This window comes from Chelonia mydas, chromosome 7 (genome assembly GCF_015237465.2).
Source record: "Chelonia mydas isolate rCheMyd1 chromosome 7, rCheMyd1.pri.v2, whole genome shotgun sequence".
NCBI lineage: Eukaryota > Metazoa > Chordata > Testudines > Cheloniidae > Chelonia > Chelonia mydas.
The window spans coordinates 54858418-54885034 of NC_057853.1; the positions used below are offsets into that span (position 1 = coordinate 54858418).

At 54.3% G+C, this 26617-nt stretch overlaps 2 protein-coding genes across 20 annotated transcripts in view; both read right to left on the reverse strand.

The window, feature by feature from the left end:
* The window catches only part of LOC102943470 (transmembrane protein 150A), a 37877-nt gene extending 26882 nt beyond the window's left edge, over window positions 1–10995 (reverse strand). For 2 of the 4 annotated variants that reach the window (XM_043550330.1, XM_043550329.1), the window contains exon 1: window positions 7537–10995. In XM_043550330.1, the coding sequence (XP_043406265.1) occupies window positions 7537–7622 (86 nt within the window). In that variant the 5' untranslated portion in view covers window positions 7623–10995. Of the gene's footprint in view, window positions 1–5658; window positions 6043–7536 lie in introns of those variants that run through there. The other 2 variants (XM_043550331.1, XM_007053388.4) reach the window with 2 other exon arrangements.
* Window positions 10996–11142: 147 nt separating this feature from the next.
* Window positions 11143–26617, reverse strand: part of GBF1 (golgi brefeldin A resistant guanine nucleotide exchange factor 1) — a 180303-nt gene continuing 164828 nt past the window's right edge. For 9 of the 16 annotated variants that reach the window (XM_043550325.1, XM_043550324.1, XM_037905789.2 and 6 more), the window contains 14 exons: window positions 26241–26312; window positions 25590–25684; window positions 24711–24864; window positions 23427–23649; window positions 21378–21541; window positions 20662–20908; window positions 19910–20109; window positions 16340–16490; window positions 15445–15575; window positions 14893–14994; window positions 14114–14227; window positions 13708–13885; window positions 13363–13479; window positions 11143–12743 (listed from right to left, as the gene is read on the reverse strand). In XM_043550325.1, the coding sequence (XP_043406260.1) occupies window positions 12460–12743; window positions 13363–13479; window positions 13708–13885; window positions 14114–14227; window positions 14893–14994; window positions 15445–15575; window positions 16340–16490; window positions 19910–20109; window positions 20662–20908; window positions 21378–21541; window positions 23427–23649; window positions 24711–24864; window positions 25590–25684; window positions 26241–26312 (2232 nt within the window). In that variant the 3' untranslated portion in view covers window positions 11143–12459. The remainder of the gene's footprint in view (window positions 12744–13362; window positions 13480–13707; window positions 13886–14113; window positions 14228–14892; window positions 14995–15444; window positions 15576–16339; window positions 16491–19909; window positions 20110–20661; window positions 20909–21377; window positions 21542–23426; window positions 23650–24710; window positions 24865–25589; window positions 25685–26240; window positions 26313–26617) is intronic. The other 7 variants (XM_043550327.1, XM_043550326.1, XM_043550322.1 and 4 more) reach the window with 1 other exon arrangement.

Here is a 26617-nt window from a genome sequence, read left to right on the forward strand (position 1 = left end):
TCCATGCAGGTCAGTGTTAAGAGGATCACCCTCCATGCAGGTCAGTGCGTCGCCCGAAGGGTGTTAGGAGGGGGAAGCACTGTAATGAATAGGCTGGATGACATCAGCTCGAATTCACTGAGCAGCAGAGGAAAAGGCCAGGGAGAACCTGTCCTCAGCTGTACCCCCCAGGGTGGGGATGCCTGGCCAGAGCACCTGAATCGGTATCTAGTCACAGCATCTCCCCGGCTTGAGCAAGAAGCCTGCACAGCTATCCTGAGAGCCACTCCATGGTCTCACTCGCCATTCCCCGCCTGCCAAGTCACCACTGCTGGGTTTCCCTGCCGCGGGGGGCCCATGGAAAGCCAGGGAAAGCAGAGTCTAGTCTAGCCCCCGTGGTGTCGAATAAGGGAGTTCTAGCAGAGGGGCGCGGATCCCCACTGCCATCCAGATCCCTCAAGCTGCAGGGGGACCCTCCTGCTCCCAGCCCCCAGGAATCTCTGGTACCCCAGCAGCATTCTCCCCAGGCTTTTCCCCCCAACACACCCACTCGCCAGGGCTTGTGCTCTCCCCAGCATTTCCGTCTCTTTCCTGAGATCCTCCTGGCCCCCTTCATTTCCAAGGGCAAATCCCCGCCACTCCCTGCAGACTGGAGTGGGGAGCGAAACTCTCCATCTCGTGCAGCCCCCAGGGTTCTCTGCCCCCTTTGAGCAGTTGCTCCCCGACCTCTGTCTAGACTGTTTCCCAAGCACCAAGGGGCATCTCCTGGCAGCAGCTGGCACACACGCAAGCACATTCTCCCTCTGACCCCATGCTGCCCACTGCCTCCTCCGGGCCGAGCGTCACTCTCCCACTGCCATGGAACCTCCGGGCCCCAGCACTCCAGCCGTCTGCCTAAAGCAGGAACCTCCGGCTGTTTCAGCCAGCCAGGCTCCTCTAGGGAAAGGGCTCAGTGTGTCCCTTTCACATGCACAGTCCAGTCCTCCAACCACACCCGCCTGCACCTCGGTGACGCTCACAAACACAGAGAGAGAGAGGATTCATTCACAAGCTGCATTTACAGATGGCTGCCCCTTGGGATCCAGGGCTGGCTGCCAGACAGCGCTGGGCAGCAGGGCTTGGATTACAAATTAGCCACACGGCTCATTAAAGGCAGGAGTGGCAATCACTCAGAACTCAGTGGCTGCTGAGGTAGGCGAGCCCAGTTACAGCGATGGATCTAAGAGGGTCGCCCAGGAGGGACAGGTGGGCAGCTTGGCTCATGTGCCTTTCCCAGGGAGAGGCCGGGACACTGGAGAGACTGAACAGAGTCAGACAAGCAGGCACTGGGCCCAGCGCTGCTCAGGGCTGTGCTACTACACCCCGGCCTCTTGGAGGCGCTAGGGCTCAGGCCCGCAGTCCTTGTGCGTTCACAACGCCTGCTGATGTTGGGGGCACAAAGATGCAGGATCAGGGTCCACCTTCGCAGAACCCTGTCCCTGGGGTAGCGCACTAGTGACCAGAGCAGGGGACAGGGGCTCAGGTCTCCTACTCAGTATGCAGCCGCAGAATGGTTAACGCTTCCCGGAGGGCACAAGGCCTAATGGTTAGCGTCTAGCATGCTCCAAGGCCCTGGGGGGGGCGGGGGGGCTGGTGGTTCTCCACGATCTCTTTGCACTGACCCTTCTGCACCAGTTCCCGCTTCGAGAAGGGCAGCTTGGTGCTTTGCCGGCCCCAGAGCATTGGGCGGATCCTGCCCTGGGCTGGCTCCAATTGTGGGCAGCTGCTGACGCTAACGATGACCAACAGCCGTTAAAAATAGGCACAAGCACTAGTAAGGAACCTCTCGAGTTACCACGGTGGCCACGTAACACGCCCGGAGTACTAGGGGTGTTGTACAGACAGCCAGGCCCAAGGGCAGCGCTGCTGGGGCACCCACAGGCAGGGCACCGCTGCCTGGCGTACCTCACTTGAGGCGCAATTCCATAGGGCTACAGGGTCCCAACCTCGCCCCAGGTCCTGCTCTCCCTTCCCATGGGCTGCTGTTAACCCTTAGCACCCTGCTAACTCCCTCCCCTGCTCCCAGAACAGGCATCGGCAGCTCAGCGGCAGCTCATCCCAATGCGCCCGACACAAGCCCAGCTGGGGTAGCGCAGCTAAGCAGGCAGAATACCCAGGCCTTCCGGCCCGTTTCTCCTCCAGTTTCTTTATACCCCCCGGCCTTGCTCTCCCACAGGATCTTCCTGTCCCTCTGCCAGGCTCTCTGATGTGCACAGGCTGGGGTCTGTCAGCAGGGCAGCCAGCTCAGCATGACAGATGACAATGCCAGGGGTGCAGAGGACCTGGCTGGATTTTCCCATCCCAGGGGGCATCTGTGGCACTGGCATTTCAAGGGCTTCTTCCGACCGGCACAGCGACCCCATCAGGTGTGGAAGCCACTGTCACTGCACGGTGCAGAAGCCATCTGGAGAGAGCAGCACTCAATGCATTTCTGCTCCCCTTCTATAACCCTCCAGGTGCAGCGGTTACTACAGCAGCCAGAGGAAGTTTTAGCCAAGACAGCTCCTCTGGGGGTATCTGGCCCATGAGAATCAGCCCTGAGGACACAGCCAGGGGCTACGCACGTCTGAGGGAGGGTTCTGGAGAAACAGAGCCTCAAGAGAGCTCTCCAGAGAGGACTCCAGGTAACGCTCTGCCCTGAAGAGGGGCTGTCAAGGTGCCTTTGGCAAGTCCTCTCCACGGGTCCGCCTGCACTGCAATCGGCAGACATACCTGAGCTGGCTTTGAACTAGCCAGACCAAAGCTAGCTCCAGGAATGATAGCGGTGAAGCTGGTCATTATTGCCAAGCCACGAGGGGCAGACACAGCCACTGTTACTCCAGCGAGTAGATCTAGCTAGATCCTAGCTAGCTGAGGTACGTCCACACCTGCTGCAGTTCAGACATACTCTCAGCGGCTCCAGGCCACCTAGGCCCAGTTCACAGGGCCATGACATCCCAGTGCTGAAAGCTCCCCCTGGGCTCTGCAAACCACCACCAGCACCCAGGCTCTGTGTTCCCAGCATCGCCAGTGATGCAGGAGTCAGACATACCTCCAGTCTCATGCTTTCACCGGCGCTGGTTCTGCAGGGCTAGCTGGAGTAATCAGCAGCCCTGAGACTGGAGCCACACGAGGAACAGGGCTGCTCAGACTGTTTGTCCCGTCGGAGCAGCCCTGGGCCATGAAGGCTCAAGGTTTACATCCACTGCCAAGAGCAAGAGCCGCAGCCTCCCCTTTCATATCAGTTTCAGCAGCAGCCAGATGGGCAGTGCTGTGGGCGGAAGGAACTATGCTGTCCCCTCTTATACATATGGGCAGGTGAATGGCACTGAAGACCCTTCACCAGGCAACATTCGTTGGAGGCCTAGTTTATTTACAAGTGTCACTTAGGCAGGGTGACTGATGCACTAGCGGTGTTACTGACCAGCTCCATGCTGTTTCATAGGCCTAGAAAGCCAGCAGCACATGGATCTCTTTGCACTGACCCTTCTGCACTAGTTCCCTACAGGAGAAGTTGTGGGTGGAGGCATGCAAAGGTCCATGGCTGTGGATGCATGTCAGGAGGAGGATGTGTAAGGAGCTGAGAATACTGCACATCTCTCTCCTGTCTTCAATACAAAGTAATGCAGTCAGGCAATTGGCCTGGCTGGAAAGGCCCCGCAGGGTCCAGTTTTGGATCTTGCACTCCTGGATTGGACTAGGATTATTAATACAATTCTAGCATAGCAGTGTTGCACGAGTCAGAGAACTCTGAGATGCTGCGTGTTGGTTGTCTCAGCCAGCCAGATGCCTGAATTCAGTAACGCGTGCAGGAAGCAGGTTTATCCGTGGCAAGTCACTTAAAGCACAGTAACGTAGGAACCTAGGCATCGCCCGACCACATGGGACCAACTGTTCATCTAGCCCAGTAACCCTGTCTCCTGTCCAGCTGCAACAAAGGAAGATAAAGACACCACACCACACACCTAAAACCTCATTTCAGTTTCCAAATGGGGGTAGGAAGTTCATTATCTTCACTTTGGAGTTTGCTGCTTTTTCTTCAACTTTGCACGGATCCACAAAGCTGCCTGGACTCCCAGAAACCCAGAGCAGTTGAGACAGAGTTAATTCAGAGTGGCTCCAATACCAGCAGGGTCCCGGGGGCTGAAAGGCTCCAACAATGGGTAATGATCAAAGGCAACCAGGAAGTGGCCTGTTTGATTCAACTACTAATGGTTGGGGATAACAGGAAATCAGGAGCCCCACCAAAGACAAAGAGACTTGGAGATTAGAAAGGTGAGCAAATAAACTATGATTCAACTTCACATCAGGGGTGGGAGGGGGAAGCAGGAGAGTTGGGGAGAAGCTGAAGAGTGACACAGGACAGCAGATTAGATGAGCTGGGCAGCAAGAGAGATCAAAGCATCCTGGGCTGCTAACCGGGCAGGCGACAGTCAGCTTCTGGCTTCAGCATGACCACGCCCAGAACACACCTTTCAGTTTTGGGCACCGGAAAGACACTGACCCATTTGCGGGGAGTTCAGAGAAGAGCAGTAAAAATGAGCTGGAGCAATGGATTCAGGAGAAGGGATTAAACAAGTCCGGCTTGGCAGAGTCACTCGGGAGGGCGATTGGAGTCTGAAAGTACGGGAGGGGAGTAAGCAGGAGAGAGGAAATGGAATTACTCAGGGCAGCAAATGGGGTGTAAAGGGAGCTCGGCTCAGTTAAACTAGGAAAGGGGAAGGCTTGGCTACGCTTAGAGAAAAATTCCTGTCAATGAGACACGTTATCCTTTGGGAATCCTCCCATGGGAAGAGGCAAAAGCCCCATCGCCTGGGACCTTTCAAATTTGCTTTGGCAAGAATCCCGGGAAGTTCACAGGAGGGACTGGTCCTGCCTGGGGGAGGAGAGAGGGCTGGTTTAAAGAGGTATTCTCCATCTGTAATTCCTACCAGCACAACCCACAGCAGGCACCAGATGTGGGTATATCGAACCTTCAGCACCTGCTGCTAGGCTTGCTACGGGGCTGGCCAACCCCTGAGACACTGACATCTCACCTAGCCCACCCTACCCCCTGGTAAGGTGACCCAGAACCTTGAGCTGTGCGGTCCAGCTAAGACACTGAAAGGAGCATAAACCCTCCGTCCGCCTCTTCATCAGCCCTTCCTATCCCTATCCTATCCTACCCACCTCTTTCCCTCCAGCCCACCTGCCTAGGGGCTCCCCTAGCCCAGCCCAATTTGCAGGATGGTGTCCCACCTGTTGCTTTTCCTGACACCTCAGCTGGCGCTGAGCACCCACAGGGAGCAGTGATGGAAGGATTGTTGCCCAGGGCCCACTAGGGGGCAGTGATGGGGGGGGGAAATCATGAGGGGGGGATCACCAGGCAGTGACGGGGGGGGGGAGGGGGGAATCGTTGCCCAGAGCCTAGGGTCCCATGGGGGTAGTGATAGAGGGCAATCGCTGGACAGGGCTCACTAGGGGGCAGTGATAACGGGAGAGGGGAGAATTTCTGCCCAGAGCCCCCACAGGGGGCAGTGATGGGGGGAATCGCCAGGCAGTGATAGGGGAGAATCGCTACCCTGAGCCCAGGGCCCCCATGGGGGCTGCGATAGGGGGTCGCCGCCCCGGGCTGGGCTCCGGGTGTCCGCGCTCCCTAGCGCCCCCCTGCCCGGTACTCACACGATCCACATGCCGGTGATGGTGACGGCGGGCAGGGTGACGGGCAGGATCCCCCAGGCGGGCATTATGGCCCCGAGCAGCCAGCAGCGGCCGCGGCGCGGGCCGGGGTCCAGGCGGGGCTCCCCGGGGGCTGCTCGTCCGAAGCTCGCCCAGAATCAGCCTCCCCATCGGCGGCGCGGCGCAGGAGCGGGACGGGGCTGCCCGTGTGCCCGGGGCCGCAGGAACCCGACCGGGAGCGAGGCGCGATCAGCGGCAGCGCTAGAGCCCGCTGGAGCCGGACTCCGCTTCCCCAGCCAGCTCTGGGCCGGCGGGAGGAGCGACCCCGGCTCGGGGCGCCCCGCCCCTAGCCCAGCAGGCACGTGTGCGCGGCGCCGGCCGGGGAGCCCGGGGCTCTTCTCCCGCGGGACAGGCCGGGTCCCCCCAGCCAGGGCGGCTCCATCTTGCCAGGAACCCGGGGCCCTCCCCGCAGCCCTCTCCGGGCGGGGGCCCCTCGGTGGCCCTGGGCCGGGGGGTACCTAGCATGTGCCCTGCAAAGGCTCTGCCCTAGAGAGGGACCTGCGGCTGCTCTGGCTTCTGCTCCCGGAGGAATGTGGCATGGAACCAGCTCCCCCCAGCGCTGTCCTGCACCCCCTGCTCCCCTCCCCAGTGCACTGGAGGCAGGGCTGGGGTCCCGCCCAGCGCTCACAATAAGCCGCCTGCTAGAGTGGGCCCAAGTCTGGGCAAACCAGGAGCACCAGGGAGCCCCCAACCCTGACTCCAGCAGCAGCAACTGTGGACAGGACCCTTTGTCTACTCAGCAGCTGGGCTCTGCTCTTGCCCAGTCTCTGGCTTGAGTCGGAACAGCGGCCCTTAGCCAGCGGTTCTTCCAGTGCCTGGCCCTGGTCGGGTAGAGCAGGCACCTGTATGTCCAGGGGAGGGTTGGGTAGAGATGGGAAGTTTAACTCACCCAGCCCGAGCAGGTGAGAGCTGAACATGCATTGAAAGACCAGCCCTGCCCCTGTCTGACTGCAGCCCCCCTCACTGCCACCCTTAGGGCAGCCAGTCAAGGCCTCCCTGAATCAAGGCCCTGGGGAACTGCACCCCCACCCCACTGAGTGACTGAGAACAGTGCAGTGAGAAGGCAGCTGGGGAGCCCAAAGCCCAGCCATTTGAGCAGCAGCCAGAAATGGCCTTAGGGGAGGTCCCTGCATGGGGAGAGCGATAGCTCAGTGGTTTGAGCAGTGGCCTGCTAAACCCAGGGTTGTGAGTTCAATCCTTGAGGGGACCATTTAGGGATCTGGGGCAAAAATCGGGACTGGTCCTGCCCTGAGCAGAGGGTTGGACTAGATGACCTCCTGAGGTCCCTTCCAACCCTGATATTCTATGAGCCCCACAGGCAGGCAGGAGCTGTGGCTATGTAGGTTTTTAACCCCGCTCCCCCACGAAGACAGTGATAACCCTCTCTGGGGCTGTGCAGGTAGGATGGGAATAGGCCACACAGTGGGGTGGATCCTGCCAGCTCCTTTCACCTCAAGGATGGCCCTAAATGTTCCCCCCTCCCCGAAGCGGTGACCAGACTGCCACCAGTTATCTTCAGACAAAGCAGCTCTCAAGCCCTAAGGAGACAGGGCGGGGGAGAAAGGCAGCTACTTGTAACACCGCCACCGTGAATAGCAGCAAGGCCTGGAAGGGTTTGTTTGTGGAAGCCTGTGTGGCAGCTCCTACTGGCTAAAGCTGCATGCAGAAGCCTGTGAGCTTTCCTGCTGGGGAGTTAAATTCAGCCCTGTTGACTCCTCTGCAAGCCAGATGGGGAGGGAACAGCTAGCAGGGTTTCCCAGCTGCACCTTCACTTCCATTGCAAGTCTCAGCCTGCATTGATCCATTTCGATCAGTCCTCACCTCTGAATACAGCTGTGTGTAGCAGGAGCTGGAGTCACTGCACCCGACCTTTCCACCTTGGAGCTGGAAACTGTTCTCTGCTCCATGCTGTGGTGAGTAGATGTCAAGGTCCTGAGAGCTGCATGTGTGACCCTGGGGCACTCCTGAATCCATAAACATCCCGTCAGCACAAATACACCCTTCTAGCAGTGTCTGAGCTGCTCTCACTGAGGTAGCCCCCAACACCCTTGTCACTCAGGGAATTTCCCCTTCTCGATAGGTGTGGGAAGGGACCTGCCCAAGCTAACAGTGGAAGAGCCAATCATGGTTGTCGTGGAGGTGGGAGCCAAAGCTGGCGGTCAGACTCCTGGCCACATAGCAAAGCACTGGAGAGTGACGGTGGGGGAGGTGATATGTTTTATTACCCACCTTGTCTCTCTTTTATCCTGGGCAACGCAGCTACACCACCATGGCACACAGACTAGTTGGCATTCTACGTTCTGTAGCTGGCAACAAGGGGCTAAGAAACCTCCTTTCAAGCGCCCAGGCCAGCGTAGGACAAGTCACCCAGTACTGAGGCACCTACCCCGTGGCCAAGGGAAGGCTTCACTAGTGGCCTGCGAACTGCCAAAGCCGAGTCAATTGCAGGACTTTATTTCCATTGAAATGCCTCCAGTCCCAGCTACAGCTTCTATGAGGCAGTACACCTTTAGGATGGAAGCCCCTTGATTCAGAGTATTGCATGCTGGGAGTTGTAGTCTCTCTAGGTCTTCTGCAGCTGAATGTAACCACGGGCCCTTTAATTGAAGTTTGTGGGTTGTATGGTCCCAAACAGCAAATTCAGCCTTAGCTATCACAGCTGCGATCCCAGGCTTTCCAAACATCTTCTGCAGTCAACCACTAACCACAAGGAGTTTTGCTAAGTGTGCTGTACTCTTAAAAGATCTTTCTCATACTACATGCAGGGGAGGGGCACCTAGGTCGGTCCCCCCCAGGATAAGAGAGAGAGGAGGTGTGTGGCTTGGAAGCTTCTCTCTCTCCAACAGAAGCTGGTCCAATAGAAGATAGTAGGTGAAAGATAAGGTGGGTGAGATACTATGTGAGCCCTGGGCTAAGGCTCCGGCCGCAGTTTGTCTCCAACAATGGACCATAGCTCGGAAACCCCCTCTGCTGGCAGCAGGCACTACTGCACAGACAAATAGCGCATTGTTATCGCCTCTAGCAAGAACAATACACGCCAGTGTGTTAGGGCTCCAGGGCTAATGACGCAGCTGCTGATGGACGCAGCATCCTTTGTTAGGGATTACGTTGTTTACAAACAATGGGAAGAACAGTGTAAACTGAACAAGGCTGCTTTGGGATTGCTAAAGCTTTCATTTGCATGCACAGGCGGTCTGAAAGAGATTGGGGCCAGATGTTCCAAGGGGGCTTACCAGTGGGAGCTGCCAACCACATCTGAAAATTTGGCCCCGCTCATGGATCCAGGAGCGCTCACCTCTGGTTCTGTAACATCTAGCATTTTGGTATTAATTTTCCTCCTTCTATTGGATTGGCTAAATTCAGTGACCAAACACCACTGGAGTCAAAGGGATACTTCCATTTCTTTTTAGGTGGATTTCATTTAAAAGTGACCAACCAGGTTCAGGTTCTACAATTGCTCTAGTTCGCAGGCCAGGTGTGTGGTTTGACAACCATATTTTAGCTTTTGAAGAGGGGTTCATTGTTCCTGTTGCAGTTCAAAAGGCCCATGCAGACAGGTGAAGCAGTAACACTGACTACCTGATGTTCTGTCAATCTACAGATAAAACAGATTTTTTTTTCTTCATGTTGCTTCCATTACACGCATCTTAATTGTTACATGGAACAACAGTAGGTAAAAAAAATTCCAAGTGTGATTTTTAGTGTCCTTTTTAGCAGCACTTTGTCAAGCATATGCAAAGAAGAAAAATAAAAGCCCAATCCTAGCTGAAAATATAGGCTGACAATTTGCTCCTATTGCTGTATTCACCCTCTCCTCAATGGCAGTAGATAGCACTAGTCTGTATGTCACTACAGTAAGTATGTGCTGTCACAGTTCAGGGCAACTGCACCTGTATTTCCCCTCTCTGGTCCAGCAAGGGCACTGATGCTTGGCTCCCCGGCTGTCACCTCTCTTGCATAGAGACACATCCCTCACCCTTCTGACCGGGGGATCTCCAGGCTGAACAGTTTCCTGTCTTCACTGTTATTCCCAGCAGAGACAGGCTGCTCCAGCAGTGCTGCTTGCTTTCTCTTCAGAGACACTTAGCACAGCCAGGCATAACAAAATAGTTATGAAGTAGCTGGGAAAATGTAGCACTGCCACTGTCTGGCTAGCATCCACATCGTGAAACGAACACACCAGGGACACAGGGTAGAAAGAGTGATGCCAAGATGCTGTAAGATAGTAAACTTGCAAGCCATCAAGCAATCTACATTGGACAGAAGGTTATAAAGAGGAGTTTGGGGAAAGGACATGAGAACAGAGGAGCAGGCAGGAGACCAGAAGCTGGAACTTGATATGGAAGGTGTTGGGGCGTCGTGGAGGGATGCAAATAAGGGTCTGACAAGTCAGTGATGGGAAAGAAAGATGATTGTGGCAGCACTGGAGGGGAGAGGACGAGGTGGCAACAGCGAAGGTGATCAAGGAATGGCCCAGGGTTGTAGTAGGAAAGATGGGAGATGGAAGGATGGATTTTTAGGCCAGCCATAAAAGCAGCAGCATTTGGTAATTGGCCCTTCCAATCCCAGTGCATAAGGCTCCCTTCTGGGTACCATTCCAGAAGGCTCACAAGGGCTACCAAGGCAATGTCTCCTATGACTAGGCATTTAGGCCTTCGCCCTCCAATTAAAGTCAGCCCAGCACACTGTTTTAAGCACTCTCTTCGGCAGGTGCTCTGACCTAACCTATGTCCATCTTTTAGGTTCCAAGAGCCTTGAGGTAGGAACTGGGGCTGTGTCCTGCACAGCTCTCAGCACCCTGCAGCACTTAGGAGAAGATCCATAGAGGGGCAGAAACTACAGGGAAACACGTATGTCCTTCTGGAGACATGGAAACTCTAGGACCCTGCAGGAAGCCACACTCTCTTATGCTCCAGCAGACTCCAAACAGGGGGACAGGAAGCCAGGACCTCCCTCTGAGCAGTGCTGGGCTGGGGATGGCTGGGAAAGGGGAGGGCTGCAGTCAGAGCAGCCAGGCTTTGTGTGGAGACATCGCAGGGCTGGCATCACTGGCACCAGTTCACTACCTCAGCACGGACTGTGAAGAAGCTGCACACTAGCAAGAGGCCAGGAGGAGCTTTATGGCAGAACTAAAGCATTTCCGTGTCCACAAGAGCTCTGACAGCCCCACCCTGCTCAGTTCCGAGCCATTTCTTCTTAACTCTTTGCTGCCATTCTGCCCTGCAGCCTCTCTGCTGCAAGCCAACTTGGCAGCATTCTTTGAAAGGCTCCCTTCTCATTGGGGGTGTCTCATTGCACGGGGACATATCCTGCTACATGCTGGGCCTGGCAAGCCTAGCACAGGGGGCGACACCCTTGCTCTTCTAAAAGCCCAGATATCAATGCCACTGACTCGAGAGAAAAGGAAGGAGCCACCAAGCCAGAGTGTTCATTTCCAGGACATTTATTACACTGTAAAAAGTCCATTGGATTCCCAGCCATTTATTCCTTATGTACATTGTCTATCCTCTGTGGCTCTGGGTTTCCTCTGAGTACAGAACATGCCAGCTCTGAGTCACTCCCCGTTTCCAATGGGATTTCTGCAATCAGCCCAGAGAATTTATAAAACTATTTCAGAAAACAGGAAGAACTGAGATATGGTACATTCCAGCTGGCTGGCTCCGCTTCCGGAAGGGATGGCAGAGAAGGTATTGGCATCCACAGCACAGGGGAAAAGCAAAGTGCAATACTGCCAGGGCTTTGCTGAGCTGCTGGAGCTTTGGAGGCAGGGAAGGAGGGAAGCTGAGCACCCCAACTCCCATGGTGGGACTTGACAAGCAGCCAGCTCCTCTCTCAAGCTAAGGAGCATTCAGGCCCGATGGCTGGAGAAGAGAGCACCTGCAGCTGGAAACAGGAAGGGGCCAGTGTAGTGTCTAGGCAGGAGGATGCTGTTGTTCATTTCATGGGGAGTTGCTCCCAAGAGCTGCTGTAGGAGAGGCATTGCTGGGGCTGCTTTCAGCTGCTGGCTTCCATCTAGTCTGCCCAACAGCTAACACTGGTTGGATTCTCTCCCTCCTCCCAGAAAGGCCTCAGCGTGTCACTCAGACCCAGAGGGAGGGGATAGAGCTGGTCTTGCCAGGGGTGCCCACCTGCGCCCTTTTGCCATTGGGCTGGGAGGAGCATGGTGATATGCTGCAGTCCGGAGCCAGGAGAGCACAGCCTGCACACCATGGCCAGCAAGCTCAGAGCCACGCTGAGGGGGGCTGTATGTTTCTGGGGAGAGGAATGAAAGCCAAACACCTGCTGCGTGTGGATGCCCAGGGCCTGCACCAAGAACTAGTGCCAAGGACAGTGGATGAACCAGCTGGCCTGAATCATTAGAGAGGTCCTAGGAACCCAGGCCTCTCTGCTCCCACAGCACAGAGCTTCCCTCTTCACCTGCTAACAGCAGTGGCTTGCTCACAGGCTGCTGGGTAAAGGTGGTGGCCTGGCCCCTGAGATTGCAAAGGCAAGGAGGCGGTCAGTGGTGATTAGTGGCACTGAGCTCCCCCTCCAAGGAAGGGAGCCAGTGACTCCTGAGCAGTAGCCATGAGAAGGGAGCAAAGGCCAACACGCTCCAGGAGGATTTTAGCAGCTGCCCTGCCAAGCACCCTGCTGCTCAAGCTATCGTCCTCTACAGCAAACGTGGCAACTACCAGGGAGGATCTGGCTGGTATCCTCCACCTGCAGCACTTCCTCAGCAAGCCGTCCTCGAGCCCCCTCTCTCTAGTTGACTTCAGAGGTTGTCATGGGATCGGTGGGCCGTGCAGTGGCCAGGAGGGGAACAGGGGAAGTGGCCTCAATCAGGGCAGGGTTGAGAATGATTGGCAGAGTCATAGGCGGCACGCCGACCTGCAGGGGGGAGGCGAGAGGCTGCAGGATCAGTGGTGACTGTGCCATATGAGGAGGTACATCTGTGACAGGGCTCATCTTCACTGATGCCATCGCAGAGAGAGGGGAGCCAGAGGCACCTCTGATGGCTGGGCCAGGGCCTGGGGCTCTCTCAGAGTCTGTGGGAGGAATGGAGAGAACAATCCTTTGTGTTACCTCTCCTGTGTAACCCCGAGGCGACCAGGGATTGCGGGGCCTGCCCCCGGGCTGGCCTCCCCCCGAGCCAAGCGGGGATCGCGGGGCCTTCCCCCAGGCCAGCCTCTGCGCCGAGCCCAACGGGGATCACAGGGCCTTCCTCGCACCACCCTCCCCCGAGCGGGGATTGCGGGGCCGCCCACAGGCCAACCTCCAGCTGAGCCAAGATTGCGGGGCCTCCCCGAGGTCACCTTCCCCTGAGCCAAGCAGGAATTGTGGGGCCTGCCCGAGGCCAGCCTCCCCCCGAGCCGAGTGGGGATCACGGGGCCTTCCCCCGGGGCCAGCCTCCCAACTCCCAACCAGGCACCCTGAGCAAAGACACAAGCCAGGGCAGATCGCGAGCACTCCCCCAACCGCAGAGGGATGGAGGCCTAGGCTTGTCCACTTGAAAACTGAAGCCCACTCCATAGCTCAGAGCCTGCTCAGGAGACCCAGCCCCTGCAGACCCATCTGATTGAGGCTGAAAGTGGCTCCACTGAACCCAAGCCCAGCTGAACAATGCTGCTGGGGAGGGACGAGTGCTTGAGCCCACAGGAGACTCACCACTGGCACCCAGCTCAGAGGGCTTCTCTGAGGGCGCTGGGTGGGCGGCAGAAGCAGGCAGGGCAGGTGCCGCTGGTTTCTGAGGATGTGGCTCTGTTGGCACGCTGGGGACAGGTTCTAGATACATAAAACAAGCAGTGAGCCTGCAGCCCCCCTAGAGCCATACTCCCCCCGACCCCACCACCCAGCCTCTCACCACAGTGCCCTACTCACAAGCCCCACCACCCCAGGCCTATGAGCTCACCAACATCCTGGAATTGGAGCAAGGCTCCCCCCACCCACTGGGAAGCAAAGGTCTGGCCTACAAGGGCAGGGCCGTGGTGGCAATTCCCCAGCCCTGCATACCCTGGATGACTGTCTGTTTGAAGAGCTCATCGCGCAGTCTGGGCAGGAAGCAATCTATCCGCTCCCAGGTGATCTCCCAGAGGTCCGAGTACCCTGTGCGTGAATCCGCACTGTGAAATATTCCAGCCGTGTCCATCACAAGCAGCATGTTCTTCAGAGATTCTGGGATGGCCTCTGGCTGCAAAGAGACACTCCTTAGAACAGAGCTGGGGCAACTCAGGGACAGAGCAATGGAGGCACAGAACAGCTAACGGAGGGTCTTGGACCACGAGACCACAGGGGGACATGGGACCAGGAGGGCTTCAGAGCAGGGTAAGGGAGCGAGCCGGGTGTAAGAGTGGGAAGAGAAGGAACCATGAGGCCCAGAGAACCGGCGAAGCATTGTAGCACCCACTCAGTGCCATACCAGTAAGTCACTGGAGCCTGCATGCATGTACTTGTCCATGAAGTCCAGGATCGTCAGCCACAGAGCAGCAAATGTTGTCAAGGAGAGCAGCGGGGACAGATGCTGCAGGAACACCTAGAGTAGCAGACACCACCACAGTAAGGGACACGAGTTAAGAGGCAGCACCAAGCCACAGGGCTGCAACCCTCGGCTCTGGGGCCAAACCCTCCCTCCTGGAGCCCTCGCTTTTTCTGGCAGGTTCAGGAGAGGGATAGGCAGGATTCCAGGCACAGGACTCTGAGGGCTCCGGAGGCAGTGCCCAGGACCTGATCTCCCCTCCTTTAGATCTCCAGCACATACTGCTGCTCAGCTCCGACCCCCCCACTTCCATGCCTTTGGCATCCACTTCCCCTGGGCCACGGGCCAAATGCTGATCAAGGTGTTATCACTGATCGCTCTGGAGGAGGAGTGCAGTGTGATGGTGTCTGTCTCCATCCTCTGCCAACTGCTGGGATGAGGGGAACATGCTGCAGTCTGGCAGCAGGACACCCCCTTGGAAAGCAGATATCGCACAGCATGTGCAGCTGGAGGAGGTGCCCATTGCTCAGGGCTAATGCCAGGCCAGATCACACACTGGCAGTCAACCTTCAAGCCCACCCCCCAGAGCAGCAGAGTTGGTCAAAATCCAAGCACAACTTTTTAGCTAGACCCCAAGCAGAGAGTCGCCAAGCTGTCTGCCCACAGAGCTCCGCACGCACAAGCGGCACGAGGCACTCTCGGGTGCTGTGGAGCATCCTTGCCTTGGAGAGCAGCGTTGAGGCTCTCATTCTTGTCTCCTCCATCCCACCAACGTCAGCTGGGCTGACGTTCTCCAGCAGTTTGGTCAGCAGAGGGAACAGCACCTAGTGGATCAATGACATGAACATGCTGTGGGTCAGGAATAGTCACTGCAGCAGAGGTGGTTACTAACCTGGCTGGAGTGGCTGGCTCATGGCATTCTGGGGACTCACTCCCAGGCCAGCAAGTGCAGAGGCAGCTCAGGAAATGAGAAGGACAGGGCTGCTTTCACACCTCAAAGAGGTTCAGCTGGGAGTCTGGGCAAAGGGGTTTTCAGAGGGACTGGTAGTGGGGAAAGCCCAATCCCTCACTGTGAGTGGGCAGCTGCCTGGAACAGCTGCACTCCCATGCTAGCCACAGGGCATGGGAAGCCAGTGCCCTCAGCCCCTGGACTGCTTGCTCCTTGACTCCCCCATACAGTGCTGCTAAAGCCAATGGGAAGCCAGCCGACTCCAGCTACAGTTCCCAGAGGCAGCGCTTCCCTGCTCAAGTGCACAGCTCAGCTGGAAGGTTACCTTATTGAAGCAGGACTCCCACTCCAAAGCATCCAGCGCCTGCAGGTCATGCACGAGGAGAGCCCGCTGCAGGTAGGTGAGTGCCTGCATCCGCACCTGACGCCGGGCATCACAGCACAGCCAGGCAATACCTGCACACGGGTGAGAGCCAGACTCTCATTTCCGCATCAAACATAGGGCAGCGTCACATCCCCCGCTGCCACCCCGTGGGTGAGTGTAAAAGCTCATTCTAATGCAGAGCAACACTGCCATGCAATCTGGAGCCTTGGGTGAGAAGTGCTAGGAAAGGGCATATGCTGACCCTCCTTCACCCCCAGGAGAGAGGCTATACTGCACCGAGGTCAGAGATGGGAAACCTGAGGCCTAGAGTGGTAAAATGACAAGTCCAAAGTGAGCCAGTGGCAGAGATGCCATGTCGGACTCGGCTCACAGCCCTGCTCTGAGCACTAAGTCACATCTCCCTCCAGCCCCATGGTGCTGGACGACGCTCAGCCCTGACTGTTCAGAACAGCAGTGCTGCTGATCACTTAGTCACTGCGGCCCTTTACCATGCTGCCATGCAAGCTCATCTCAGCTGCCAGGCCCCTGGCCTGGGTGAAACAGGATGTTAGCCAGTGGAAGGGTATTGGTAGCAACAGCCATGTCAACACAGCCAAGGAAGAGAAGCAAACGCACTGATTTCTTCTCAAGCTGGGCTCAGACATCACTTGTCATACAACTGCTGTCCAGTGTCCTTTTCCAGCTGGAGAGAACAGGAGGAGCAGCCCTAGCTGAACTCTCCTCCTTCCCCCATCTGCAGGGCTCGGCCCTGTGTACCAGCCCCCACCCTGACACTGGAAATCTCCGCCCCATCAGCATAGGAAAGCAGTGGCAGGAGGGGAGGGGGGGGCTTTACCCTGCAGCAACGGGCACCAGCAGTTGGACCACAGTGTTTGAGAGTCTGCTTCTATTTTTTTCCCTGCGGCCTCCAGGTGGTGCTGCTCCTCTGCCCAAGAGCTGTAGATGGTGGCAGCTCGTGTGTGGAGGGTGTGCATGAGATCCAGCAACTGCAATTAAAAGCATCCAAGTAAGCAACGCACCAGGGATGCCATTTCATACGGGGAGGGAGGGCAACTTTAACCAGATTCCAGAGACTACTTGGGCACCTGAAAACTCAGGGTTTTTTCCCCAGATAACATCTTAGATACAAAAACAACAAGGAGTCTGGTGGCACCTTAAAGACTAACAGATTCATTTGGGCATAAGCTTTCGTGGGTAAAAACCCACTTCTTCAGATGCATTGTTTTTTACCCACGAAAGCTTATGCCCAAATAAATCTGTTAGTCTTTAAGGTGCCACGGGACTCCTTGTTGTTTTTGTGGATACAGACTAACATGGCTACCCCCGATCTTAGATACAGTGCTCCTGTCAGATAACAAATTCCTATATAAAGAAAGAAAATTAAATAAATATTAAATCCTCTAATACGAGCATGTTCCGACATCTTGTGTCAATCCACTTAAGGGACACTGGTTTGGTTTAAAATTTTAATGTGTATACTTACTTTGTTACTAATTCTTTGAATACAACAATTGAAACAATTGTAGAAAAATCTAGATTACTTTCTATCACTTTTTTGCAGTTCATGAAGCTTGGAATAGATCATTTAACTTTTGGAAACATCCTACTAGGGCAAGGCCCCATGAGTTTATACTGCACCTGCCTGGGGCTCTAAGGGTGTTACCCCACTACAAATAACAGACTAGAAACTGACTTTAAACAGCAGTGAAACTGACACTATCAAGTCAGTTTCATAGTATTGCCAACCCCAAATGTTCAAAAATCATGAATCAGATTCACCAAAAATCATGAGATTGGCTTTAAAAATAATGAGATTATGTAAAAATGATATATTTGGCGTTCTTTTTATTTACATTCTGCTTTTTGAGCCTTTACAGTGCACTGGGGTCACATTTTGAAGCTTTCTCCACAGCCACAAGGGCTACTAGAAATTTCATTTCTCTTTAAGAATGAAGGATGAAATCATCACATATCCACTTGACTCCAGGAGCTGGGGCTTTAAGGAAAATAATAATCATCATGAGACTCATGACAGATTAATGACAAAATCATGAGAGCTGGCAACACTGCATTCTGTTTAGAGGCTACTTTCCAGAAGGGTCTTAAAACACAACACTACAGTGCTTGCGTTGCAATTTTCACAGGAGAATATTTAAAACCAAACACCAAGAAAATTCCACATTTTAAAGTTGAGAAAAAAATGGAGACTTCTGCGGTATCTCAGGGTCACTGCAGGCAGGAAAGGAAAATAAACAGCACCAGGGCTCTTGGCAGCTCTTCTTCTTGAAAGAAAGTTGGAGGGTCAAATCTCCTAGACATTAATCAAGTAAAACTATTGCCATCAGTGCCTACACTCAGAGATATTAACATCACAGTGAACATATGATTACGTGTGTGGTTAATAACTATACACTTCATACTTAAATATCTGAGCCATTTTATCCAGAGTTACACATCATATATGTATTGGCTCAGGGACTATTTTCCCACAAGGTGCCTTTGAAAATCTCGCCTTTTGTCTGTGTCCTAGGGTGACTAGACAGCAAGTGTGAAAAATTGGGACAAGGGGTGGAGGGTAATAGGCGCCTATACAAGACAAAGCCCCAAATATTGGGACAGTCCCTATAAAAATCGGGACATCTGGTCACCCTAGTGTGTCCCTCAGTGCCCCATCTGTACAATGGGGATAACAGCACTGCTCTACCTCACTGTGGGGTTGTGATGTGAGGCAGTCATACTGTGATGATGGGGCCACATAAGTACAGATAGAGTGGGAACTTCTCTATATCTGCTATCCCTTCCCTGGGTTTTGGTTCCTTTTCACCTACCCCCCTCACATCTCCCTTTTTTCTGAATAAAAAGGAGGAGGAGTCTGGTGGCACCTTAAAGACTAACAGATTTATTTGGGCATAAGCTTTCGTGGGTAAAAAACCCACTTTTTTTTTAACCACAAAAGCTTATGCTCAAATAAATCTGTTAGTCTTTAAGGTGCCACCAGACTTCTCCTTGTTTTTGTGGATACAGATTAACACAGCTACCCCTCTGATCTTTCCTGAATGTAAACTTGGCTCAGAGGGCTTGGCTGTATTTCTTCTAAGTCCCCTGCTTTCTCTCTTCAACACCCCCTTACCCCCAGAGGGATTCCTGTTTTACAGGTTCATCTAACTGGACTTCCAGATCCTTAATTTAATCACAGAGCCCTTTCTTATCTTAATCACCCTGCCTCTGTTTGTAAACAAAACACTGACTCCCTGCCCCAAGGGCACAAGCTGCAAGAAGCATCTCTCTCCTGCAGAACTGACATTCCACACTAATTCTGTGACGTTGAGAGGTCCGTATGGCAGCCCACCTCCTGTAGGGAACTAAGGGTGGGGCAGGACCTGACCTCCCACTCCCTAATTGGCAACTTGCAGGACTCTAGTGCCCAAAGCAATGCCATGCGCTGCCTTCCCCTAAACCAGGGCTAAAGACTTCCACTCCTCACCCAGCTTCGCCCACACCAGTGCACAGTCCAGGGACAGGGGGTTTGGGGGGGGGGGGGGGTCACCTCCCTCTATGCCTCCTACCATACACAGAGCACGTCTGGGTCATGCGAGAGCCGGGGACAGACACACTGGCAGAAATGAGCCTGTCTTTAAGGGACAGGAGGAAGAAGTAATCCTCTGGGAGGAGGGAGGATCAGGGGAAGGACTAGTGGGTCACATGGGAAAGAATGGAGTCCTTTCTAGGTATGTGGGGATGGAGCTTTCCTTCTGGAGAGAGGGAGACAACTGCAGTCGTGCTGACCAGGTACAGTCTGATCTTCTGAGAGTAAAGCCTGTAACAAGGCTATTGCTCAGGGACTAATGATTCAGTTACTGAACTCTAGATCTACAGCATGACTCTTCCCACAGGACAACACCCAGCATGGCGCTGCACATGGCCAGTAATCAAGGTCCAGATTGAGAACTGTTTCCAGACAGAGACCCCTTCAAAGACCCCTAAATTCCAAACACATCCTTCATTTCCCTCCATAGAAGTGCCCTAACTCCACCTCGGACACACCCCAGGGCTCACACTTCCTTCATTCCTCTATCACAGACACCCCTCTAATCCTTCTCATGCCCCTCACTATCTCATCACAAAATCCCCCCCATCCCAGTCACCCTCCTCAGTGACCCTCACAGCTCCAGACACAGCCTTCACCCCTCTTTATTAAACCTCACCCCCCACAAGTGCCTGTGTCTTCCCTCATCGCACAGACACCTCCCACACTCCCCTTAACACTAGGACCAGACACATGCCTGACCCCTAACTTAGCACTGATAGAGATGAGCCCCACCCCTCCTGGGGGAGTTCCCACCAAGGGTGGGCAGCGGGGCCCCCAGATGGGAAAGGAGGAGGAGGAAATCCTGGCTATACTTACGTCCTGACTAACCTGTAAAGACACAGTGTGGTAGCTGGCCGGGACACTCTCGTCTTCCTCCTCGTCGCTGTGGGAGTGGCTCTGGTGCTGGCTTGAGGCCCGTGAGCGCCTCAGCGAGTTCTCTTTTGGCTTCTTCTTGAATCGGTTGGATTTACCGTCATACTTATGGCTCTTCACCCGCTTCTCCTGGGACTTGTACCCTAGGGAGCACCAGGAGCCATAACATACCCATGGACACACTCCATCACACACACTGGGATCCCAATGCAGACTGGCCCGCAAGCCCTTCTCAATCTACATACTAACAACCTTCTGAAGTAAAGGGCCCAACCTCATGAGGTGCCGAGTGCCCCCAGAAGTCTGTGGATCCTCAGAGCCTGTTGGGACCAAGCCCCGGAGCAGCAGCACCACCCGGATGCCATTTCTCCGGCTGATGGTGCTCCTCTTTCTCCACATCGCAGTCACACAGTCCCCCTCACTGGCAAGTATGAGGGACAGGAAGGGGCTATGGAATGAGGTCAGCACTAGCTCACTACTCCAGCACCCATGGCCAGACTGATCCCCACTGGGTGATCTGCCTGCTGCAGCCAGTCAAGCTTTAAAAGACCAAAGTGACAAGGCCTCCCCCCGCCCCCGCCCCACCAAGAAAATCCCACAGCCAATTGGCTCTCCTCCTTTGGGGGTGCACTCTGCTTGTCCCTTGCTCCTCTGTGTGCTGTTGTCTGACGCACCCTAACCAAGCCCCGCCTTACCTCCATTCAAACTCGCCTCTACAAAGATGCGGATGGTTTTGACGCAGAGCTCAAAGTTCTCTGGAGTGACATGAGCAGCATCTCGCACAATGAAGGACAGGGACTCCACGCACTTCATGAGAGATTTAGTGTCGTGCGGGCCCAGGTCCAGACCCACAGTCAGGCTATACTGGTTCACGAGAGGAGATGGACCCTGCCTGCTGAGCCCAGCCGTAGGTTTGGGGCTGTCAATGTCGTCCTTGCCAACCTGCAATGCAGAGCAATAGCACAGTGTGAGAGGATGCAGCCCCGCGTGCACAACACAGCACAGCACACACGCGTCAGCCCATCCCCAGGGTAGGTGTTTTCTCCATCACCAACAGGAGGTACTGCTGCTGGCTGGACCCATCTCCCCTCCTTTCTACACTTATCTGCTCCCATTCACCTCCTCTCCACCTGTGCCTCTCATCCCCTCACCCCCCTTGCTCTGTTCTCCAGTCCCACTCCCTTCAGACCCCACCCCACCCTCCACCCAGAGCTGTCAGAGAATGGCACCCACTCGCTACAGGGCAAGGGCAAGCCAGATGCACATTGAGGAGGATGGGATCTGCAGGGCAGGGAGCTCATTGACAGCTGCACCCCAACTCCAGTGGATACATGTCCAGCTGTGGTGCTAACAGCTGTCTCACTTTGGTACGCTCTGAGCCTTTGCCCCAGGCAGCCCTCGCCTTACTCACCACCAGCCAGCCGCTGTTCACCACATCCATGTCAGTCACAGAGCGATGCATCTTGCCTTGCTTGCTGTGATCAGCATATACCTCAGAATCAGAGGTGTAGCCACGGTCCAGGCTGACATCACTCGGGTGGTAGGACAAGGAGATCTCACTGTCGGACTGAGCACCTTCAAAAAGAAATGCATATAAGTGAGCCAAAGCCAGAGCTCCAGGGGATATAAGCCAAAAGAGGCTGCTCCAGCCCATGAGTTCCCAGTTAGAGGAGAACCTGGCCAGGCCTCATTTCCTCTTGCTTTTCCCCCATGAAAGCAGCCATCAGAGCAGCACCCTCAGGGAAAAGAGAGAGAGACCAGATCTTTGTAATAGTTTCTCCCCTATAGCAGGCTTTACGATAAACGTGATTTACACTGGGAATTCCCACAGGATTCCCCATACTCCAGCTGGCTAACATGGCTGGGGACCTAGAAGGGGAGAGAATCCAATGCTGAAGCCTGGACAGGATAATGATGGAGCCCAGCCATGGGTTCCCAAAACTGGCCTCCAGAATTGCATTTGCAAAAATCTTTCGCACCCCGCCCCCATTTGTGCATGTGCCCCCTACACCCACACTGCCTGCTGCATAGCCATACTCAACAGGGGATACATGCAGATCCAACCAAAAATGTGGCCTTAACTGCTGAGCCCCATCTGTATGCATGGAAGTGCTTTTATTCCAGGCTCCTCAGCAGCGCTCTACTCCAGGGGGGCAGATCAGAAAAATCACATGGAAAAGGGGAGTTTGAGGAGAATTACTGCAGTTGCTATGGTGGGACAGAGCAGCACAGCCAATGTGTTTGAGAATTTCATGCGCTAGACAGGGCCTCGGGGTCATTCACCCAGCCCCACCCCTGCACTAATCTCATGCTCCCCAATAGCCAGCAGTGTACTTTAGCATGCTGTGTCATAGGGGCTGCCTTCCCTACACCTACCATTCAGTTTGATATCACACATTCCCAGATAAGCAATCCTTGCTGGGGGCAGCACTGAAGCCAATGGGATCACTTATTCATGGGCAATCGCTGGGTTTTCTCCAACATCCCACATTTGCTACAATCTAGCCAGCAGGGAGGGAGGCAGAGCTCGGATGTGAATGTCCGAATGCATTTCTTGGTACAAGACTCATGGCAGAAGAGCTTGTGGTCTGTTACATTGCCACTGGGTCTTGTCACATGCTTGTGCCACCAACAGATAGCAGTGCTAGAAGAGAGTGTAGAGAACAACCCTGGGCTGGCCCCTGGAGAAGCCAAGATGAAAGGCCCACCAGCAGGACTTGCCAAACCAGCAAATATAACGCCCCAGGACCTCCTAAGTAAGATCTGGGGAGAGGAAGGAGGCCCTCTATTGTAGGCCTGTGGCAATGAGCTTTGACGGCACAACATCAATCATTTTGCCATTTGCAGTGAGGGAGGACTTAGATTGGGTTTGCCCATGCGCCCAACTGGATTGCTCTCACGTGTTCGGTAAGTATCAGGGTGAGAGAGTAGGGCACTGGTGAGCAGGTTTTTGTATGAGTGGTCGGTGCCCTGGCTATACCCAAATGGATTCAGAATCACAAACATTTGATTGCAGTTTCCCAGCACACTGCTCTAAAATGGCCACAGGGAGCCAGTCTCTTCACTTCCTTGCTGTCTCCCCCTGTAAGAACATCAAGTAAGATGTGGACAATAGCTCGGTTTATATTACATCCCCAAGAGGGAGATTAATCTGTACGGCCCAGGACAAGATCCCCCCTTGGAACCCAGCAGAGTCTCTCAGCAGCTGTGCAATCTCAGCTTCCCTTCCATTGTTCCCTCTGGTGCACTGGCTACTGCTCTGGGAGGAGATGGCAAAGCAGAGAAAGGGACAAATCATGAGTAGGAGTGAACAGCAGGTGCTGGCTTTTAATCTTGCTAATGTAGTTTAATATCAGCTTTGTTTTCCTGCAGTCCCCTTTGCTAATTGAAAAGCCTGAGGAAGCAGCTGCTTATCTGGCAGGCAGGCATCAGATTTCCTAGCAGCAGCCCTCTGTCTTACCTGTGTCGTTATCTGCCCTTGCTGTAACCTGCAGGGCTTGGGGCGGTTTCACCCCTGACCCGATACACTCCAAGAGGGTGAAGAGTGTGTACCAGTCATCTCCAGAGTGGATGTTTGCAGCATTGGTCTTCAGAAGCTCGTGGAGGCCATAGGCAACCTGGTGGCTAACTCTGGACAGCACGGTGGGCTTCATCATTAGCAGGATACGGAGTGAAAGGAGAACCTGGCCAGGGAAGGTGGCAGTGAGTGGTCATGGCCAGCGCTACATCCACTCCCATCCCTTACCGAAGTCGTCCTCTCCCAGTTAGAGCTAAAGGCTGCAGCTTCTTCAGCAGAGTTGCATGCACTGCAAAGGGCTGTGAGATTAACCCAGCCCTCTTGCTCGCTGGTGTGCAGTAGTCACATACAGTGTACTTAAGCCAGGTCCCTTAGTCCCTGGTGGCTGGCAGCAGACAATTTCTGTGAGCTGAAATCTGCGGTAGTAGGATGTCAGCAACGCAGCACAAGCAGGGACAAGACCATTCAATGTGGTGTATAAAGAGTATAAAACTCCCTATCACCCAGGCAATGTGTTAGTACAGAGAGGCTACAAGCCAGGAGGATTGTAAGGGTTACCCTTTAGCACATAAGCTTAACACACAAACTTGGGTGAAAGTGTTTTAGTCACCACTGTTCCACACACCACCTTCAACCCCTAGAACCGAAAGGGTGGAGAGAACCATCTGTCTGCGGTTCAGTCTGTTCACCTGTCAAACGGACTCTGAAGTGCTCTCAGATGCAGGTGCCCCACAGAGTCTGAATCTGTCTGACGCTACTTTTAACTGACTAGGCTTTAAGCAGACGTTGTCCCTTTGGCCGTGAGATTCCCCTCTCCCAGGCAAGGTCCACTTACCTCCTTCTCCATGACAAGTGGCATGTTCAGATGCCTTTGGGGGATGGGTCTTTCCCTTGATATGGGCCCTCTTAGGGGAATTCTTCTCCCTCATTTTCATTGCTCTGAACCCATCAGACCAGGCTCCATGGCTTTTGCCTTTTAGCTGTAACTCTCCCCTTCTTTGCAATTCAAACAGATCTCAGAGTGCCCTGAAGTCTGCAGCAGGGCACCAAATCCCAAGACAAGTGAACAGGTGGGAAGTGGTCCTGCCACAAATACAGGGAGGAGGCCAGCACTCAGAGCACTCAAGTGATGCAATGCTAGGATGACTAACAGCAGCGACAGATCCCTCATGCGCTAGTGAGTGCAGGCACAAAACCCAGTACACCGACCTCCACCAACCCCCTTACCTGGGCACTGATCTCCTCCCGGCGCAGGAGCCGAATGGCCAGCCTGAGCAGCCCTACCACCGCTCTTTCCACCAGGAAGCAGAACTCCAGAGCATGGACGCACAAGTGATAGAGGTGGTCTCGCACTGCCTGCCAGACACAGCCCACACGGTCCCTAGCCAACACAGCAACAGGAGAAAGGGCAGGGTGAAGGGAGATGAACAGCAGGGCTTAGCAGCTGCTCTCAGAGACCTTGCAGGCCTGGTATCTCACTGCTTCAACTGGACGCTCCAGCAGAGAGTTACCAACAGCAGATCTATGGGAGCTCATTGCTTCATAATTCACAAGCAACCAGGTGAGGGAGGGCACTCTAAACTCTGCTTCAGCAGCTTCCTTGGAACCTCCTGGCCCCTTTGCTCAATTTGAAAACCGCTTCCCCTCCTCAGGTGTGCCAGGCGCATGGGGGCTCCACCAGCCACACCTGCCAGCCCTCCCATATTTAGCAGGAGATCTTTTCAACAGACCACCTACCCCACCATCAAGGTGATGTGGGGGAAGAGTAATTCTTGATCATACGACTTGGCACTGCGGCAACACTATGACCCCCACCTCTACCCTAGGAGTCAGGTCTCCCCCACCTCCCCATACCTAGCTGGGACAGACACCATTTTAGTCTCCATGTCCTCTAGGTCTCACTGAAGTAAGCAGAGATTCAGAGGGGATGGCCCTCTGTTTACAGGTACTGTGGTGGAATTGCTAAACCCAGCTGTTGTGCTTCAGCTGGCAAACCAAGCCCATAAGGAACTGAGCCCCTGGACCTACACATCAGTGAGTCACTGCTGGAGCAGTTCTGGAGACTGCGTTTGAATAAGGGCATTGGCACACAGCTCAAAGAATCACCTATTCTCCAGCACGATCCTCAGCAGCATCTCCAAGCAGAAGGCAGAGTCCTCCTCATCATACGTCTCCTCATCAGGAGTCACGGAGATCAGAGCCTGAAAGAGCCAAAGATCATCAGTACCCATCACCACCTCTGCATGCAGTGAAAATCCTCCCAGAGGGACCAGCTTGTGCGTTCCCCCAGTCACACAGCACTTCACAGCTTCTGCAGCTGGATCAGCCATTTAGGAGAGCAGAGACACCAGGTTCTTTTTCTGATGCACTCACTAATGTTCAACTCCCGCATTCAGGCATGCAGTTTGCCAAGGGGAAGCAAGAGGGACAGCCCCAGGTCTCCTAGGCACAGCTACAGGAATTCTCAAGCCTCTCCTGAGCCCCACAGGGATCCTTTAGGAAGCTATACAACAAATTAACACCTGGCTCTGCTCTTAAGGAAGTCCCTGGACCTAATTTCCCATGCCAGAGACAGTGAGAAACCTTGAGCCAAAAGCTGAACTGAATGCTGTTCTTGAAGTACTTCTAGATAAGTCTTCTGGAAAAGGACCTGCAAGGGAAATATTCCACCGCAGTATGCGATACATGGCTGTAAGTACAGTGTACCCTCCTGACCACTATCCTCCAGCCCTACAACCTGCCTGCGATGCCTCTCACCTTCATGAGCTCCTGAAGGGACTCCAGCTGGAGGAACTTGCTTTCAGTTATCAGTTTCTCGGGGTCACATTGCTGCAAAGAAGAGAAGGGAAAGAGAGAGTGCTGTGAGCAGGGACATAACCTGAAGAAACGCAGTTCATGCAGGTCTGCACACACAGAGTAGATTGGAGAGGGAGCTTCAAGCCCATTTCTAGGAACTCAGTCCCCGACCAACCAATACGCATCACTAGAAGCCATTCCTCCTAAAGAACCTGGCCTCCACTGGGCAAATTTTAGGGGAGAGAACAAGTCACCACATCAGGGAAAATCTGTATTTGTTACAAATCCATTCTCATCAGCTTGTGCTTAGTTATGGGACTCTAAACTGGACTAAACAT